Raw genomic sequence first — 17103 nt, 5'->3', positions numbered from 1 at the left:
TCGCCGCAACGGGCGCTAAAGGCAGCGGCACAAAGCCGCTCCGCGCCGCCTGCGGACGGCGGCTTACAGCCGGTGCCGGTGCCGCAGCGAGCGCTCCGGGGACAGCGCCCGCCGCCGTTACCGGCGCACAGGTGCGGGCGGCACCGGCCGCGCCCCCCTTACCGGGCTCGTGCTCGCCGGGGCGGTCCGAGATCTCGATGACCAGGAGCTCCCGGCCCTCGGCGCTGCGCCCCACCGTGTAGATCCTGCTGATGGCGGGGCACTGCAGCCACACGGCCACCAGCGCCTCCCGCAGCTCGGCGTAGCGGTGGTACTCGAAGGAGATGCCCTCCTCGGCGCTCAGCCGCCGCCGCCGGCTGGCGGCCCCCGCCGCCGGCTCTGCCGCGGCCCGGCAGGCAGCGAGCACCGCACAGCACAGCGCCAGCAGCAGCACCCGCGCCGCCATCCCGCCCGCCTGCCGCTCCGCCAGCGCCGGCGGCACCCAGCGAGCGAGGGAGCGAGGGAGGGAAGCAGGGAACGAGAGGGAACGGGAGGGAGCGGGAGGGAGATGGGCGGGGCGGGGCGGGACCGGAGCGGCCGCTCCGCCCCGATCCGCGGCCCGAGCGCTCCCGCGGAGGGCGGACGGGCGAGCCCCGCGGCCGCACGGTGCGGGGGAAAGCCGCTCAAGCTGCTGCCATCGAGCTGCTGCGATAAAAGCGCTGCGAGAATCCGGGTGCGCGCTTTCCGCACCGCCTCATCAGTGTATGCGGTCCCAGCGGGTTAACGCGCTGCCACAAAGGTGAAGTAACAGCGTGCTCCATGAATGATTCAGTGCTATCGCAGGGCAACACAAATGCATTTGATTGACAAGGAAAACTATAAACCGTCATCTGCAGGGTCGCTTTGCTCCCCCTGTATAAAGCGTCTTTGCCGCATTACAGAAAGGAGAGGATAAAGCAAGACTTATTTTCTGATACTGACAGTACTTAGAGAGCACGCCCCAGTCTGTTCAAAGCAAATGCTCACGTGAAGAACCATTCACCAAATATTAATAAATCCGTTTCTTCTAGACCACAGATACTACAGGACTTCTGAAGCCTTGTTCTTTTCAACTTGTCTTCATAGGCACAGCTGTTTAGATTGTGTTAAAACAGCCTGCAAAGGACAAGTTCTGAAAGCAAAAGACTAAATGCTAAAGAGCAACTTTCATATCTGGTTGTTGATTTGGGCTTTGGGTTTTTGGGTTTTTTTTGCTTGATTGATTTTTTTCTTTTTTTTTTTTTTTTTAAGGACACAAGGACTTGCTGGAATATTTTGAGGTTCAAAATTTTGAAAAGTGCACATCCAATTCATCCTTCTACAAACAGAATTTTGTCCACAATAATATAACGTATGTTTATTCTGATCTCCTAATTTATAAGGGTGAGCCTGTATAACATCTCTTTCTATCACCAATTAATACTGAATCAATTTTCAAGAAGATTTTTTTTTAATAATCTTTGGTGATATTATGGATATTTTCCTAAATTGTGGGTGTCTACTTCAAATAAGGTGATAATGGACACAATCTCTAAGAGAATGTTTGCACTGACCTTTGGTGATGTACTAGCTCAGAAAGTGATCCCACATCTGAAACACAGACCTAAATGTACAACTACTATACATAAATACTTGAATATCTGTCTCTATTTACCTATACTCATTACCTATACTTGTTACCTTCCAGGGCCCTGAATGTCAGTCCTGAATTATTTGATGTGTTTCTTCATAGCAAGAACCAAAGTTCAGCCCTTCCACTTCTCACCATCTTTCAAAGCCAACTGGGTTCAGAAGCTGCCCTGCCCACTTTAATTCCAGGCAACCATGTACAAAGGCACCTTCAGAGCACTCTTTGTAGCCTTCAACTCTTCATCCTTACTGCTAGAAAACTTTTGGAGATGCCTGTCATAGTATGTTCCATTAGCTCTGAGATTATTACAACACTAATTTGCAAGACTTTGACGTAGAGAGACTCCTTGATATGGTGTTTTCTCTGACCAAGATCACTGAATTTAGGATCACAAAAGGGCTCTCTCTCTGACTTCTCCCCTTCCTAACAGCATTAATTGGACTACATTAAAAAAAAAATTGTTCATCACACTGCTTTAGAACAATGTGCAACAACATGTGCAGCCTCTCAGTGCTCCAAACAGGAACTGCAAGTAATGGCAGCTGACCTAACATTCAAAAGATTCACCCTCTTTAGCAGTACTGGCTACACTCATCACAGGCTAAATATTCCTTGTTTTCTTCATCACTTTTCCTTGCTCTCAATATACAAAGTAAATAAATCTGCTGATGCTGGTTACATTATCATTTTCTAGGAGAACTTTCTGATCCAAAAAGCCTGCCTTTTGTTCTTTGTGGCAACTGTCATTGGCTTCTCTTCTAATTTAATTTACCAAAATACATCACTAAAAGATACAAGTAGGCTGGGAAATAATCTATTTATTTTCATCTCCTCAAGCAGTGAATTATTGTTCCACTACATAATAGTCTCACACCTAGATCTGAATGGATTTACTTCTGTTTTCATATTTATTCACCCCCACTCTTAAAAAACTTAAGACAATGTGTATGTATAAAAACACATGAGTGTCTTGTGTAAAGCAGGGTGGTTTATATACTATCAAATATTTGAGCTCACAGATACTAATTTATTTTTAATAAGGGATTAAAAAGCAATGTTCAAATTCTCGGACAGCATAGGAGCATATGCAGAACTGAGTAGGAGGAATAAATTGATGGCTTCCTTTGTATCTAATCCTTCCTCCTATTTTCCCTATTTTTTTCAGGGATGATTATCTTCAAAGACCAAATTTCTTTGTAATATGTAAAAAGTTTTGGCACTTGCCTCAGTCTCAGAGGAATGCTCCAACCCCAAGGGCATTCCCAGCCTGTAAGCATAACTGGGCACCTGGGCATGGCCTTGTAAGCTGATAGTAACAAGAGCAGTGAGTAGAGCACAAGTGCTCCAGGAAACCTACTGATCAACTGGTTTTAAATCTGCTTTACCTGTCCATTATATCTGAATTCAGTGCAGCAAATAGTATGTTATATTTTGCCAACAGCCTAAATTTGGTAATTACAAAACCAAACTAATTAGCATTTCCAAAAGTACTTATAGACAAATCTACATGTACACAAAACATACATATAACACAAAACATACATATAACACTCATACATAGAACAAAAAACATGCATGGAACACAAAACATACATAGAACAATTTACAGATTACTTCATTCCTTTGGCCAAATAGAATTTGCTGAATCAAATTTTCCAATACTTTTGACTTGCCTGAATCTGTCTTTTTCAGCAAATCATTATTCACCAGAAAGCATATATTTTCCAAAATAAACTCACTCACAGAATTTTTTTAACAGGACTTACAAGTCTTTGAACATTTTTTTTATTTTTGTGACAAGACAAAAAGGCTAATGCAACTATTTTCTTTTATTATTCAGAAAGATAAACCTAAATCTATGTCCATTACAAACAACTGAAGAACATCAGAACTCCTAAAACTCCTAAAACATATGGAACATCAGAAATCCTAAAAGCACTCTATGATTGATAGCAGATATTTACATTATTAACAACAAACTACTGCTAATACATACACTGTGGAAACAGTAAACTTCTCTGGTTTGTATTGGGAAAGAAGTTTTAATGCTAGGAATAAAATTACCCCATCAATTTAAAAGAGAGAACAGTTGATCTCAATGTTGACAAACCAGGCAAGGAGATGGAGATACCTATAAGTGTAAGAAGATTTTACAAAACTTACCAGAGTGCTGATTATATTCCCATGTACTACACCTGACAGCTGTGGTCACTTGAAGCTGTGTCTTCAAGACAGAAGCATCTATTTCCAACCTTCAAAATGTCAAAATGTCCCAGTGGCTCTGTGTCTTGGAGAGACTTGCAAAACAGGGTTGAGATATAGGAAGTTGAGGCTTTTCCAGTACCTTGAGAAGGTGATTAATGTAAGGCAGGGCAAAAGAAATACCACCACCAACAAAAAATTAATAATAAAAATACAGACAAGTCACTTATGCAGGAGGTTACAGAAAAGAAGAGGGGGAAAAAACCCATCCACCTTCCAAATTTTTTACTGCAAGACCAAATCTTTTATTGCCTCCAGCTGGTAGATTACTCACACATGTTACTGAAACCCAACCCTAACAGGTATTTAGAACTGTTCCCTTGCTGTGGGGTGACCATCCTGTACATGTAACAATTCTGCATGGATACTCTATAGGCTTCAACTTCAATTTCATACAAAATGTATTTGACATTTGCACCTATACAAATAGCAGTGACTTATTCCTGCTTCTTGTTCAAGCTTGCAGGAGTACGAACTGCTCCTGGGATGATGCTAGGTCCTGGATATTGGACTGGAATGCTGCTTCTGAGAGATGCTACAGCCTGGCTATGGTGCCAAGTACTCACACAGAGAAACTGCCATGCAGGATCAGTGTGAGCGTTTGAAAAACTGCCTGATAGGGCTTTTTAAAAGTGGTGAATCATGATCTTAGAGGAGCATTCTTCTGGTCTTCCCCAGGGACTGGTATTTCAAGTCCAAGGGTTAATTTATTCAGTGATTACATAAATGTGAATCATAACTGATTAAAATGTGTGGATGACAAAGAATGGTGAATAATAAGAATATAGCAGCTCTGGAATGTGATTTACTTGGTAAGTCAAGCACATTTAAATATCTCAGAGCAGCAAATTGTGAATTACACTTAAGAGCAAGAAATGTAAAACACAGATGACAGTCTGGCAAGCAGAATTGCCAGAAGCACTGAGAGATCACTAAAGCTGGGCAATGACTGTGTGTTCCAGTGCAATGCTTAGACAGAAAGATAATGGTTAAGCGGGAGTATGTGATTATATCACAAGGTGGTCTTAGAGAGAACAACGTGGACACACAGTTCTGATATCTACAGCTGAAACAAGACCGCAAATTCAGAGACAAGCCACAGCAGTGATTTGAGAAACAGAGGGAATGCCTTACCCTGCAGGAGGATACCATCTGGTGAGCTGGTGAAAAATAAATTGAAAAGTGATTTGACTACTGTGTTTACTACCTTCACAGACAGAAAATTATAGCAAGAACTAATGACACAAGGTTGCCTTGTACCCGGACCTGCCAGTTACAAGTTCCAATGAACAAGATGTGCCAGAGGGGTGTAGCTGCCAGAGCAAGAGAGGCAGCCATAACTGGGGCAGAAATTTGGAGGCAATTAACCAGACACTGTGGTTAACAATAACCATCAGTAGCCATAATGAAAGTTTCCATAAGGTAATTTTTCAACAAAAATGAACATTAAAAATCTAGAAACATATCACAGTTTATAAAAATTATCATAAAACATGCGACATAACACTGTGAGGAAAATAAATGAAGTAATATAATCTTATAATCATAATATCAATCAATAATAATATTTTCTGGCACACTGTGCTGTAGTGTAAAATAAAGCACCTTATTTTGTGTTTCATATATCAACTGCCAAAAGGAGTTATTATTTTGCAATCCTAATCATTATAGTTTATAATACTTTCCCAGTTTCCATGGGTTTTTTTTGACATTGACTCCAAGAAATTAATTCGTGGTTTATATAGGACTTAATTATTGTCATATCCTAAGGCACAGCACAAACTGTTATTTCCCACAGATGAGCTTTAATTAAACTAAACCAGACTTTCAGGAAAAGATAAAGTAGTGGAGAGTGTTCCTCCCCCACTGATTCCCCTCTCCTACCTTATTTAAATCTGTCTCCTTGTTGAAGAAGATAAAGGACAACTGATTGTGTAAGGTTTTGCTATGCATGGTGAAGACCCAAAACTGTTAACCCATATGTTTATCTTTTCTTACTATTGCACAAAAACATCTTTGTTTGCAGATCTGCACATACTCTGTAGACTCTCTCACAAAATTTGGGGGGAGGGGGGGGGAATCAGTAACGTCTCATTTAATAAGGGCCTAAAATCTAAAAAATGAAATTTCCTCACACAATTCTTCATTTGCATAAAAGATACAAAGTAATGAGGTAGGTCATTTACTCACCAGCATCACATTCAGCAATAAATACAGGCTCCTACATTTGAAAAAGCAGTGGGGTGGTGGTAAAATGCAGGTCCAACTGAGTCCTGAAGAAAACAAGCCTGTGGTTTTCAAATGGAAGTTCCTGTGTTGAGAGGTCCAGCAGGCACATTTTTTTCCCACAAAAAATAAATTTATAAAGCACAGCTTGCATAATTCTCTAGGGATTTGTTAAAGAAAGAAGATCAAAAGCAATGATGTGATCACACTGTACGCTAAGGATGTACATAAAATAACCCAAAAAACTAAAATAGCAGTGGGTGTCAGAAAAACATGGATTCAACTAATTTTAAAAAGTCCAAAAAACCCCATGCACACTTCCCTAGATGCGTGTTTAAACTGCATTCTTTATTTCTAAACCTCTTGAAGAATAGAATATACATTTTAACTTTGTAAGTCAATCCCATCGTGTTTTTAGCACTCTGCTTCAGCTTTCCAATAGCTGAGGAGACACCAAGGTTTAACAAATACCTTTACTGGAATACTTAAGCAAGTGGCTCCCAGTTGTGCATAATTTGCAGCAGTGTGAGCGGAGGCATAAGCCAGCAAGCTGAGAACAAATGAGCAGAATGATGTTCACAGGGAAAAGCTCTGAAAGCTCCTTCTGTTTTTAGGCTAATGCTTCAGTCAAATGAAGCAAAGTATAGCTGCAGCTGCAGGATGGGAGTGGAAGTTGACAAAGCAGAGGATAATGGCCATCTTTGAAATCTGATTAAAGAGGCTGCTTCCACCATGGAGAGTTCAGGCAGGCAGTGCAGATGGATTCAGCAAGGCTTAAGTACCAGTCCCTACTAAAAACTGAACAGTACAGGGATTTACAATTCTGTTCACCTCCCATAGTCAAATATATTTTCTTTTACTTCTTTTTAGAGGGAAGAGGAGAAATACTGAATTTCAACAGGGATACAGATAAAGAAGTAAAGGCTCCTACAAAATACATACTGTAAAAGAATCTGAACTACTTCCACATCTCAAGAAATATTTGAGTCATTCTGCGTGTCATTAACACCCTACTTTTTGTTAGAAGCCTGATCTCATCTGCACTTTCACTGGATTGTCTGTTTTGACAGTTATACCAGATTGCATGTGAAGCAGCACTACAATTCAGGTGTGTTCTTGAGTAAGCAAAACATTGTAAAAGTCGTGTAAGGAACATGTTGAATAGATGAAGTGGTAGTTGAAGTCTGAAGAGCAGCTGATATCACAGTACAAAGTAGATCTTTTAAGGGTTTAAGCCCTTCTGAAATACTTCACTGTTATTTCCTGTGCAACAGATAAACAGAGTAGATTCCAAAATATTAGACTACTGCTTCTGTGGCTAGTGCAACTCAAGCAGCAGATTTTGAGATTCTAGCTTGTGATCAAGCTGCAGCCTGAGAATTCACTCATCCCAAAAGATGCTGCTACGTTGATCAGATATGTATCCAAGTCCTTCAATCAAAAACCAGCAGAATTTACATGTTGTTTCCATTTCTCACTGCTGCTTCTGTAAGTAGTTTAACAGATGGCATTGCTGCAAACCATCATAACAAATGGTTATCTTCTTCATTAAAGAGATGAAGAGTAAGACTCTGTATCCTTCATGCTTTTATCTCAACTTGTTTTTAAAAGCATATGAAAAGTATAATACACACATCAAACCAAACCACGTTTATTTCATCAGTCACAAGTGCAAATATAGCAACAAGTCAGATCAGCAAATTACAACACAGAGAAGAATGTAATGTAAATGCTAAGTACACTGACAGACCAACTTCAAGAGAGCAGCAAAAAACAGTGTCTTCAAATAAAAATTTCTATTCTTTTTACCTGTAATCTAAATTAACATAATAAATCTAGATCAGGAATGTCTCTGATAACTCATGTTTAGCCAGGTATTCTGTTATTAGCAGTTCACATTATCCAGTGTGCAAAAGACCTGTCCAAGCTTCCTAGTAACAGACGTTTTGGTTTTAAGCAATTTTTACCCAATATTTAAATAATACAGTGCTGATGCTAGTTAATAACTTCTGCTATTTGATATTATAAATTCAAGAATATATATTTAAAAAAACTAAGACCAACTTCAGTGTACGTACATAATTCTACCCAGATCCAAAAATGGGCAACATTATAGATAAAACTGATTTTTTTCTTGTCAAAAAAAAAAGATAGACACAAATCGTCTCTGGTTTTTTCCATCATCTTTAAATCTGTAGTTAAAATATATGCAGTACTTATGTATAAAATAGAAAACATTCCCATTAGAAAGATACTGCAGTTCAATTAGCTGTTTTCCCCTACCTCATAGTAGCCAGGGAACAAGATTTATGCTAAACACCCAATCACTATTTTGCTTTACAGAAAAGCAAAAGTTGACTTTTACACTGGAAATTTAGTTAGCCTTCTTCTTTGTTAAGCATTGTTTCTTCTTCTCTTTTTCTTGATAGGCAATGAACTGAGAGTCTGTGCCAAAGAGTCTGTCCCACCACGTGAAGGTCGAGGCGTAGTTGCCGATGAAGTTCATGTGGTGGAAATCATGGAATCGGGCCCCGGCGTAGAAAGGCACCAAATGGAGAGGGTTCAGCGGCACGTCGTAGCCACTGCAGGGCAGGAAAAAAAGAAAAGCAACTAGGGTAAGGATTTTTCTGAGACATAAACTACAAAATATAGACATTAACTTGTCATTTTTATGAAAGAAATATATTTTATAGTATTCTTAAGTCCTAAGGTAATCACTGTGATAGTGGCTTAACATGAAAATGAGTTACCTCCACTCCTAGCCAAATGACTCTGTAAATTATCCCACAATGGCTTTGGCACTTGCTTTTTAGCTCAGTTTACTAGGCAATACAAACAAAAATTAAGCAGGTAACTTAAAAAAAATCACAGTGGCTGCTTTCCTGCTGGCTTAGCAGTTTTAACTTAGAGTGACTTTAGGAAGGAGGAACAAGAAGTAACATTAAGTGCAAGCTATGGCCATCAGCACAGCAGCTCACCAGAGAGCATCTCTAATCAACAATCATTGTATGCCTACTCTTATTTTCAGCTTACTGCAAGTTCTTCAAATATTTAAAATCCAAATATATGATTAAAGTAAGATTAAAAGCAGAACAGTGTGCTCTAGAGGGATTCCAACTCCTTTGCTTGGTAGGGCTCGAAAGCCTCTTACCACCACCTAGTGGGCAGAGTGCAAGGCAATTCATTATAAACCCCTCATGTGAAGAACAAGCTAAAATTATAATTGTAATAGGAAATTAATATTTTTTCTCAATGAGTTTATGGTATATCACAACATATACATTGGGAACTCTACAAGCAAAACATGACTAAACCTGGAATGCTTTATACCATGAATTTACTGGCAGCTTATGTTCCATTGAAACACCTGATACTCAACTTGCAATAAGACACTATGTGCTTCATAATATATTTACAAATACAAGGTCGAGTGTTAATACTATAATTTAAAAAATAAACTATTAGTGTCCCCTGCCTCTTGAAAACAGGAAAGAAAATCTCATTCATGTGTAGATGAACTAAACTAAGCCTACTGGGATTTGCCCTAAGATTTTGGAACCAAATTTGTCAGTTCTACTACAGCAACAAGAAGTCTTGTCCTTTTTATTTACAATAAATAAACAAACAAATAAACAAAATAAATGCATGCATTTGTTTTAAATAAACAAAAGAAATGGGATGCATTTGTTTTAAAGAGAGTCACTGGTCACAGAGCATGAAGTTTCTCTTGAGCAATAAAACAGCCTAACAAAATATTAAGCAGAAAGAACTCTTGGCTGGAATATGACCTTTGGTGATTGATTTTTGGTGTTCCAATATGCATAAGATCACTTGCACACCAAACAGCTGTAGCCAGACATCATAATCAGGTGCCTAGCTTCTCTAACCCTCTGAGATGCTCTAGCTGACAGTCTACACTCCTCTAATCAGCAAGATCTGCTGCTAACACTACCTCAGAACAGAAAAGAGTGCTAACTCCCCAGGTAGGCTCATTCTTTGTATGATACAGAAACATATTTTAGTGCAAAATCAAAAGTACATCTCAGTGACAGATACAGGTGAGTTTGATGTAGGGACAAGAGCAAAAACAATTCTTAAGAAGCAGTGAGCATCTCACCTGTGTACATCAATGGTTTCCATCAAGCGACAGATCACCCATGCCCACAGAAGAACCACATGGTTACAGAAAACAACAATTCCAATAAAAAAGCCAGCTCCAAGGATGAGTGTTTCCAGAGGATGTGCATATTCTGCTTGCATTCCAAATGGAGACTAGGAAGAGATAGCAGACAGGGAACAGTCACCATTTTCAGTTTTATGTACTCCCAAATCAGAAGCACCATTTTGTAAGGCCCTCCCTTTCCCATTACCCCACAAGACTACAGCAGGACAAACAGAACAGTGTTGTGGGCAAAGGGAATGGTATGATTGAGCGGGGTCATAACACACATATTTAGCTCCTCTTTGGAAAAACAGTATTCCAAGGTCATAAGGATTATCACTCTACTACTGATTCAAAACACTTCACTACTAGTTGAAAAACTGAAAACTTTTGTTTAGGCTTACCCCAGGTCAAAGCATTATTTCAGGAATATTAAAAGTGTTTGGCAAACTCCTATCAGCTTTGCTATACATCCAATCTTGGATCTTGGAAGCAGAAGAAAGAAGGAAGCCAAAATATTCTCAGAAGCAGGACTCACTCAGAAATTTATTATCAAAATAAAAATGAAAAATCCCTCATCTTTGACTACTTTTTAAAATAAATTTGTACCCCTCAAATGTGATTTTGAGATTGATATGAAAGATATATATATATATATATATACACACACACACACCAGTCATACCTACATTTGGTTTAGCAAAAAAAGACATTCTAAAGAGTCTTCAATCACAGAACACCATACACAGAGAACAGTTTAAAAATTTTTAACCTAAGGCAGAAGGTTATAGATAAGATCATTAGAAAAAAATTAAATCCACTTTAAGGGATACTTAAAACCATCTCTTGTTACTGTCAGGAAAAGTTTTTAGTTAAACAGCCATTAGGCTACAGATCACCTCTGTAAGAACTGCTAACCACTCTCAAGAATAATGGCCAAAAGCTGCTCCAGCTAGAGACCTGAGGGGCTGCCAAGTGCAAGAGGAAGAGAGCAGCTGCTGCTGCAGATGTCTGTACATATGCATGCATCAATCCATACCAGGCTCCTCTATTGCTGGCAGCATGCATAAAGCACCCATGACCCAGCAGCTTGCAGTTTCCTTTTGGCACAGCCTAGGTTATACACAGCAGCACAGACACACACAGCACCGACTCCTGGGCTCCACAGGCAATGCCTCCTAAACACAGCAGCATCATTTACAAAGTGCAAGCACTGCTGCATCCCACCTGGCTCCAGCCAAGTGTGGTTCATTGTCTGGTGCTCAATGCCAGCTCCAACACCACTCACTGAATACAGAACCACACAAAAAATGCATGCTCTTGATATATCTGTGTTCTTGAATTGCACAATGAGCTATACTAATTCCAGAGGCCCTCATCCAGAGCTGTAATCCCTTCCTTGAACCAAGTACATGATGCACACACCGGGGTTGTGCAAGAGCTGCCTGTCTGATCACATTCTGGGCATTCATATGCTCTGGGCAACAGCCCGTGCGGTGGGGAACTGATGAACAACCAAATCCAGACATCTGCTGCTTCCCTTCCCCTAGCAATGAGACCTATATGTGTATTTTTAAAAGTCCATTTCACCTTCAAACTTTAGCAAGAGTGTGATCTTTCATTTCACTGCAATGAAATCAAATTACAGGTTTTCAGAAACAAAATGGATGCCTGCTCTTGACAAAGTGCCCAAGAAAAGGCATCTAACCACACTGTCGTAGGAATGCAAAATTCTCAGGTCTTTCACATAAGATGCTTAAGTAACTTCTATGAAACGTATACTAAAAGCTATTATTAAAGAAAAAAATCAAGTAATACGTACAACAAACTCATGGTGAACCTTATGGATATACTTGTATATTCTCTTGTGATGCAGCAATCTATGCAGAAAATAGTGCCAGGCATCCTCAATCACTGCACATCCAAAACACTGGCCAACCAGAACATACCTTTAAAAAGGAGAAGATCTATTAGTTATAGGAAATACTAGCAGACATCTATTCCTGAAAGAGAATATAGTTTATATGCTAATAATGGTCAGGAATGTTTATAACTATTACTGACTCAATAGCAGTGCGCTACTTTTTTAACATAAAAAATACTAATTACTTGCTAAAAAGGCTGTGGTGCTTATCAGCTCATCAGCTGATAGCTGAAATGAGTTAGCACACATTAACTCACTTCAGCTAGTGTTAACTCACAGTTAGTGTAACAAGCTGTCATTTCAATATTACAAACACAGTCTACAGAGAAAAACCACAGACTCCGTGAGACCTTGATAAAAAACTTAGAGCGGCATCAGCCATCTACACCAGAGAGCAAACAGCTCTCCAAGAAAAATGACCTTCTGTGATGAAAAACTACTGTTGCTGGGGTGGGGTGGGAGAGAAGGGGGCACTTATAGCTAATCCAGCTTTGTTCAAAAGCCCACCAGTACAGTGCAAGAAAAGAACACTGTGAAGGTGGTACATTCTCCTTTGAGGAACACCCTTCTGCTATGACATAGAACAAGGTGGACGGTAAAGATACTTACCCCCAGAAAGTCTAACATTTAACCCACCCTGCCAGGAATCTTGCTTTGCTTCCATAAACTCCTTCCTAATCCCCCTTCTCTCCCAAAGATTAGAACAGCTTGGGGCCATTTAAAAAAATTTAGAAAATTCTAATTAGCTCTTACAGCAGCTAAGCAGCAAATGAAGGACGATTAACAAACACAGTTTACACTGCCAAAAAAATTATTTCCTATTAGAGTGACAACACTAATTGTTAAATATTCTGCCTCCAGCTGTAGGCATCTCAGCATCACTATACCAGAAAAATCTACATACCATCTTGGCATCTCTTCCCACCCATATGGGATGTTAAAAAACTCTGTGAAGTAATAGGTACCACAAATCAGGGGCAGCTGAATGAAGAAGTGATTGAAGAGGAGGGTTTTGAAACATTTCCATTGTTTTTCCCATGTTTCTGGTTTATCCTAAAATGAAGCAAAAAAGAATTGATTGTGTTACATGTTTCTGTTGTACACAAGTGAAGTGCTCCAAAAATTCATTTGGAGTCAGTTTAATTTCACCTTGGAAGACAGATGCCTTCCAGTAATACAGATTAACTAAGGCAACACAAATAACATGGGATTGCATTCAGTTTTATCAAAACCTCATTTTTCTAGGCTAGTGTTTTAAGATAAACTGTCTTGTCAGACACCTCCAAACTATTTTTGTTTTTTCAGTGTTTATAGTTAGCAGGAACATTTCATACTCAACAGTTTAACACAATCCAAGTTTTCTTTCCTTCTTCACACCACAGAATGCATTTCCATTGCTAAAATAATACAAAGGCTGAAGAAACAAGCTTTTGAAGAAATAATTTTGAAGAAATAATGTCTTGAAAACATTCAGTTTTTGCAGGGAGACATTCTATCAATTACTGCAATAATTTCACAAGCTGGTGTTATTAATTTCTAATTCAAATTCTAATGAACATGGGGAAACCAATTATCTTTATATACTGGATATGCCTTTGCCTCCAATTAGGAGTGTGTAATCCATCCAAGGCTTTCTTCATTGTAAAAATATTTCAAAATCCTTTCAAGAGCATGTGCATAGAGGTACTTTGAAGAAGAGCACTGTCATTAAAAAAAGCACATCGTGTAATTATTTCATGTGTAACACCAGATGCCAGAATTATATTCACCTTCCCTTGCTGATATAAGAACTACATATATGAAACTTTAGTAACAGTAAGACTGACATACCCTTTCCTCTCTAACAACACCATGGGGGAAACCATAACCCTTCCTCAGGAGAAAAAAAACCTCCTTTTCCTCCCTAAAATCCACTTCTCTTTCTCTCCTCATACACAGAGTAATTTTATTTTGTTGTTTTCAGGATGTCCAAGTGACATATGAAATGGAACCATATACACTGATGATAATGTGATGATTATCACATTATAGGTGATAATATCATGATGATATCACATTATACTGTGACTGCATGCTCTGCCTGAGAGGTTCAAAGACAAGTCAGTGTATGCTTCACAACTTTCTCTTACCTGTTGAATTTTATACTTTTGCATGTATGGTATAAACTGAAAGACAAATCCTGGTACACAGAGCAAAAAGTATGAAACTTCATGAACTATAAGTGATCCCCAGGTTGCAATCTGGAACTTTGTGTAGTTATCCAGCATGTAATTCCAGGCATTTTTAAATGGTTGCTGCAGGGGATTGTCAGGTAAGAAGGAGTCTATATATTCCACTGCCAGATAAGCAGAGTTCAAGATATTAACGCTGTCATTCATGGCCATGGTTCAATCTTAAAACATCACAATTACAGTTCTTCTGTAGTTTTCTGTAAGTAACCTGCAAATTTTGAGAAAAATACAATAAACAGAAGTTAATCTTCAGAGAAAAAAAAAAAATTACATGATAGAGTCATTACCTAGTCTTAAAGTAAAAGCTGAGAGAGGACAGGAAAGACAGATTCTCTTCATACAGAATAGCCTAGAAGAACAAAGCTTTAGATGGTTTGAGAGGCAAGCCAATTTGAAAGGCAATCAGCTCCTAGGTTTTGAGATTATATCAAGGGAACAAAAGGATAAAGAAATACTAATTACTAGCCAAATTTTTATTTCAATGCTTTTGCAGGATAATTGTATTCTGTACTAAAAGAGCAATGGGAAGGTTCGAAAAATATTTAGTTTTAATTTGTAATTAGCTGTGATCTCTTGATTATCTAGTCCCATTTTTCTCATGGCTGTGAACCAAAATCCCTGCAAATTACATCAACACTCCAGCTGGCTTGAGGCAATCCACCTTTCCCTCAGTAATGGACTTTTCCTCAAAGCTCCCAAAACCACAGAGGCTGCATTTCTGCAGGTGCCCTGAACTCATGCTGTTTCCACAGACTAGACTCCTTTCTGGTTTGGCATGGAAGGGACCTTTAAAATCATTTACAGTCAAACCCTCTTGGGATGGGCAGGGACATTTTTCAGGACATCAAATGGCTCAAAGCACCATAACACCTGGCCTTCAAACACTTCCAGGGATAGGGCATACAGAACTTTTCTGCTCAGCCTGTTCCAGTGTCTTAGCACTCTCAATGTAAAAAATATCATTCTTATGCCAAATCTAAACCTATCCATTTTTAGTTTAACAACACTGCCCTGTGCTTTGTCACTGCAAGCCTCAGCAGAAAGCCCCCTTTATGTACCACAGTATGGTGTCCCTTGAACCGTCTCCTCTCCAGGCTGCACAACCCCAACTCTTCCAGCCTCTCTCCACTGATGATGTGTCCTCTGACCACTTCCAGTGCCCTCCTCTGGACCCCTTTAACAGGTCCATCTTCCACTCTCACACAGGTATGCAACTCACAGGCCAGAGGACACTGGTCCATCCCGAGCTGGTACACCTAGGCTAAACCCACAGAATCACAAGGTTGGAAGAGACCTTCAAGATCTTCGAGTCCAACCTGTTCCCCTCAACTAAACCATGGCACCGAGTGCCACATCCAGTCTTTTCTAAACACATCCAGGGATGGTGACTCCACCACCACCCCAGGCAGACCATTCCAGTACTTTATTGCCCTTTCCATGGAAAACTTTTTCTTTGTATCTAACCTATCTTTCCCTTGATGCAGCTTGAGACTGTGACCTCTCATTCTGTCAGTTGCTGCCTGGAGAAAGAGATCAACCCCACCTGACTAGAACTACCCTTCAGGAAGTTGTGGAGAGTGATAATGTCGCCTCTGGTTTAGCCTGGAGAAAACAACCCCAGCTCCCTCAGCCGTTCCTCAATCCGACACAAATCAGGTAACTGCAGGATGGAAAAGAGCTCTGAGATCCCATGACCCACCTGTAACCCCTGGCCCACCACCACCCTATCAACTAGACCACGGCACCAAGGAAGGACACATCCTGTCCTTCCTTTAGCACCTCCGGGGAGGGTGACTCCCTCACCTCCCTGGGCAGCCCATTCCAACGTGTCATTAACTCGCACATACTAACCAGCATACCAGGCCAGTACCCAACAACATCAGTTATCGTTTTCTTCCTTAGCAACAGCATCGCGATGCTGCCGCTTCTTATTGACAGCAAAAGCATCGCAGCAGGCGCCGAGGCAGCGCACAGCCCGAGCTCCCGGGCGGACGGACGCGCAAGGTAACTTAACCACGGCCGCCACCCCCGAGCACGCCGCCGGGAAGCCGAGGAGCCAGCGGCCGGGCGGCACCGGGGCTCCTCCGTCCGGACACGTACCGGCACACGCCACCCACACGCCGAGGAGAGATGGGGACCCTGGGGGAGCCCGCACCCCGGCACCCGCAGCCCCACACCCCGAGCCGGGCCGCGCCCCCCTGGCCCCTCACCTGTCGGCGGCGGCAGCGGCGGCGGCGACGGCTCCGTATGCGCAACAACACCCGCCGGGCCGCCCGCGCCACCGCGCGCCGCCCATTGGCCGCCGCCGCGGCCCCGCCCCCCGCTACCCCATTGGCCGGCTGGCGGCAGCGGCGCAGGGTCAGGCGGGCGGAGGGCGGGGCCGCCGCGGCGGCTCCCGCGCGGCCATTGGCTGGAGGGGTGGAGTGAGGATAGTGAGACCCCGGGGCGCGGCCAATGGGGAGGGAGGACAGCAGGTGACGCGCAAGACGCCATGGGGCGGGGCCGTCCCGGGCGCGGCAGCGGCTGCGGGATCGGCCCCGAGAGCGGCTCCGTGCAGCGGCCGGGACCATGACCGGGACCGGCACCGGGACTCGCCGCCTCCCGCCGCGCTCTCCTGCAGGAGCACCGCGGCTGCAGACGGACGCGGTGC

The 17103-nt window shown here is 41.6% G+C and overlaps 2 protein-coding genes and 2 long non-coding RNA genes across 4 annotated transcripts in view; 1 reads left to right on the top strand and 3 right to left on the bottom strand.

Moving 5' to 3' along the window:
- CPE (carboxypeptidase E) overlaps positions 1-884 on the bottom strand; it is a 56773-nt gene extending 55889 nt beyond the window's left edge. The window contains 3 exon segments of the mRNA XM_054633464.2: positions 163-628; positions 631-692; positions 695-884. Of these exon segments, the coding sequence (XP_054489439.2) occupies positions 163-628; positions 631-692; positions 695-869 (703 nt within the window). The 5' untranslated portion in view covers positions 870-884.
- A 2710-nt stretch (positions 885-3594) lies between these two features.
- LOC143693839 (uncharacterized) lies at positions 3595-6353 on the bottom strand. Its single transcript, XR_013181820.1, has 3 exons — positions 6101-6353; positions 5045-5070; positions 3595-3992 (listed from the first exon to the last, which is right to left on the bottom strand). It is a non-coding gene; the product is annotated as an uncharacterized LOC143693839 (long non-coding RNA).
- A 1418-nt stretch (positions 6354-7771) lies between these two features.
- Positions 7772-16814, bottom strand: MSMO1 (methylsterol monooxygenase 1). The gene is made up of 6 exons (XM_054633221.2): positions 16664-16814; positions 14352-14661; positions 13127-13275; positions 12121-12247; positions 10254-10408; positions 7772-8718 (listed from the first exon to the last, which is right to left on the bottom strand). The coding sequence occupies exons 2-6, from the start codon at positions 14604-14606 to the stop codon at positions 8511-8513; spliced, it is 894 nt and encodes a 297-aa protein (XP_054489196.1). The 5' UTR covers positions 14607-14661; positions 16664-16814; the 3' UTR covers positions 7772-8510.
- On the top strand, positions 8651-16568 carry LOC143693961 (uncharacterized). Its single transcript, XR_013182082.1, has 3 exons — positions 8651-8751; positions 15938-16109; positions 16356-16568. It is a non-coding gene; the product is annotated as an uncharacterized LOC143693961 (long non-coding RNA).
- Positions 16815-17103: the final 289 nt, after the last annotated feature.

This window comes from Agelaius phoeniceus, chromosome 4, assembly GCF_051311805.1.
Source record: "Agelaius phoeniceus isolate bAgePho1 chromosome 4, bAgePho1.hap1, whole genome shotgun sequence".
Taxonomy (NCBI): Eukaryota; Metazoa; Chordata; class Aves; order Passeriformes; family Icteridae; genus Agelaius; species Agelaius phoeniceus.
This window is presented reverse-complemented; position numbering and strand designations above follow the sequence as displayed.

Bases quoted from the DNA above. Each gene is read 5' to 3' on its own strand.
- MSMO1 (XM_054633221.2), bottom strand. From the start codon at position 14,606: ATGGCCATGAATGACAGCGTTAATATCTTGAACTCTGCTTATCTGGCA. The intron at 12,248-13,126 runs GTATGTAGATTT...TCCTTTTTAAAG, and splicing joins TGGGAAGAGATGCCAAGATG to GTATGTTCTGGTTGGCCAGT. The intron at 8,719-10,253 runs GTGAGATGCTCA...CCTGCCCTGCAG, and splicing joins GAAACCATTGATGTACACAG to TGGCTACGACGTGCCGCTGA.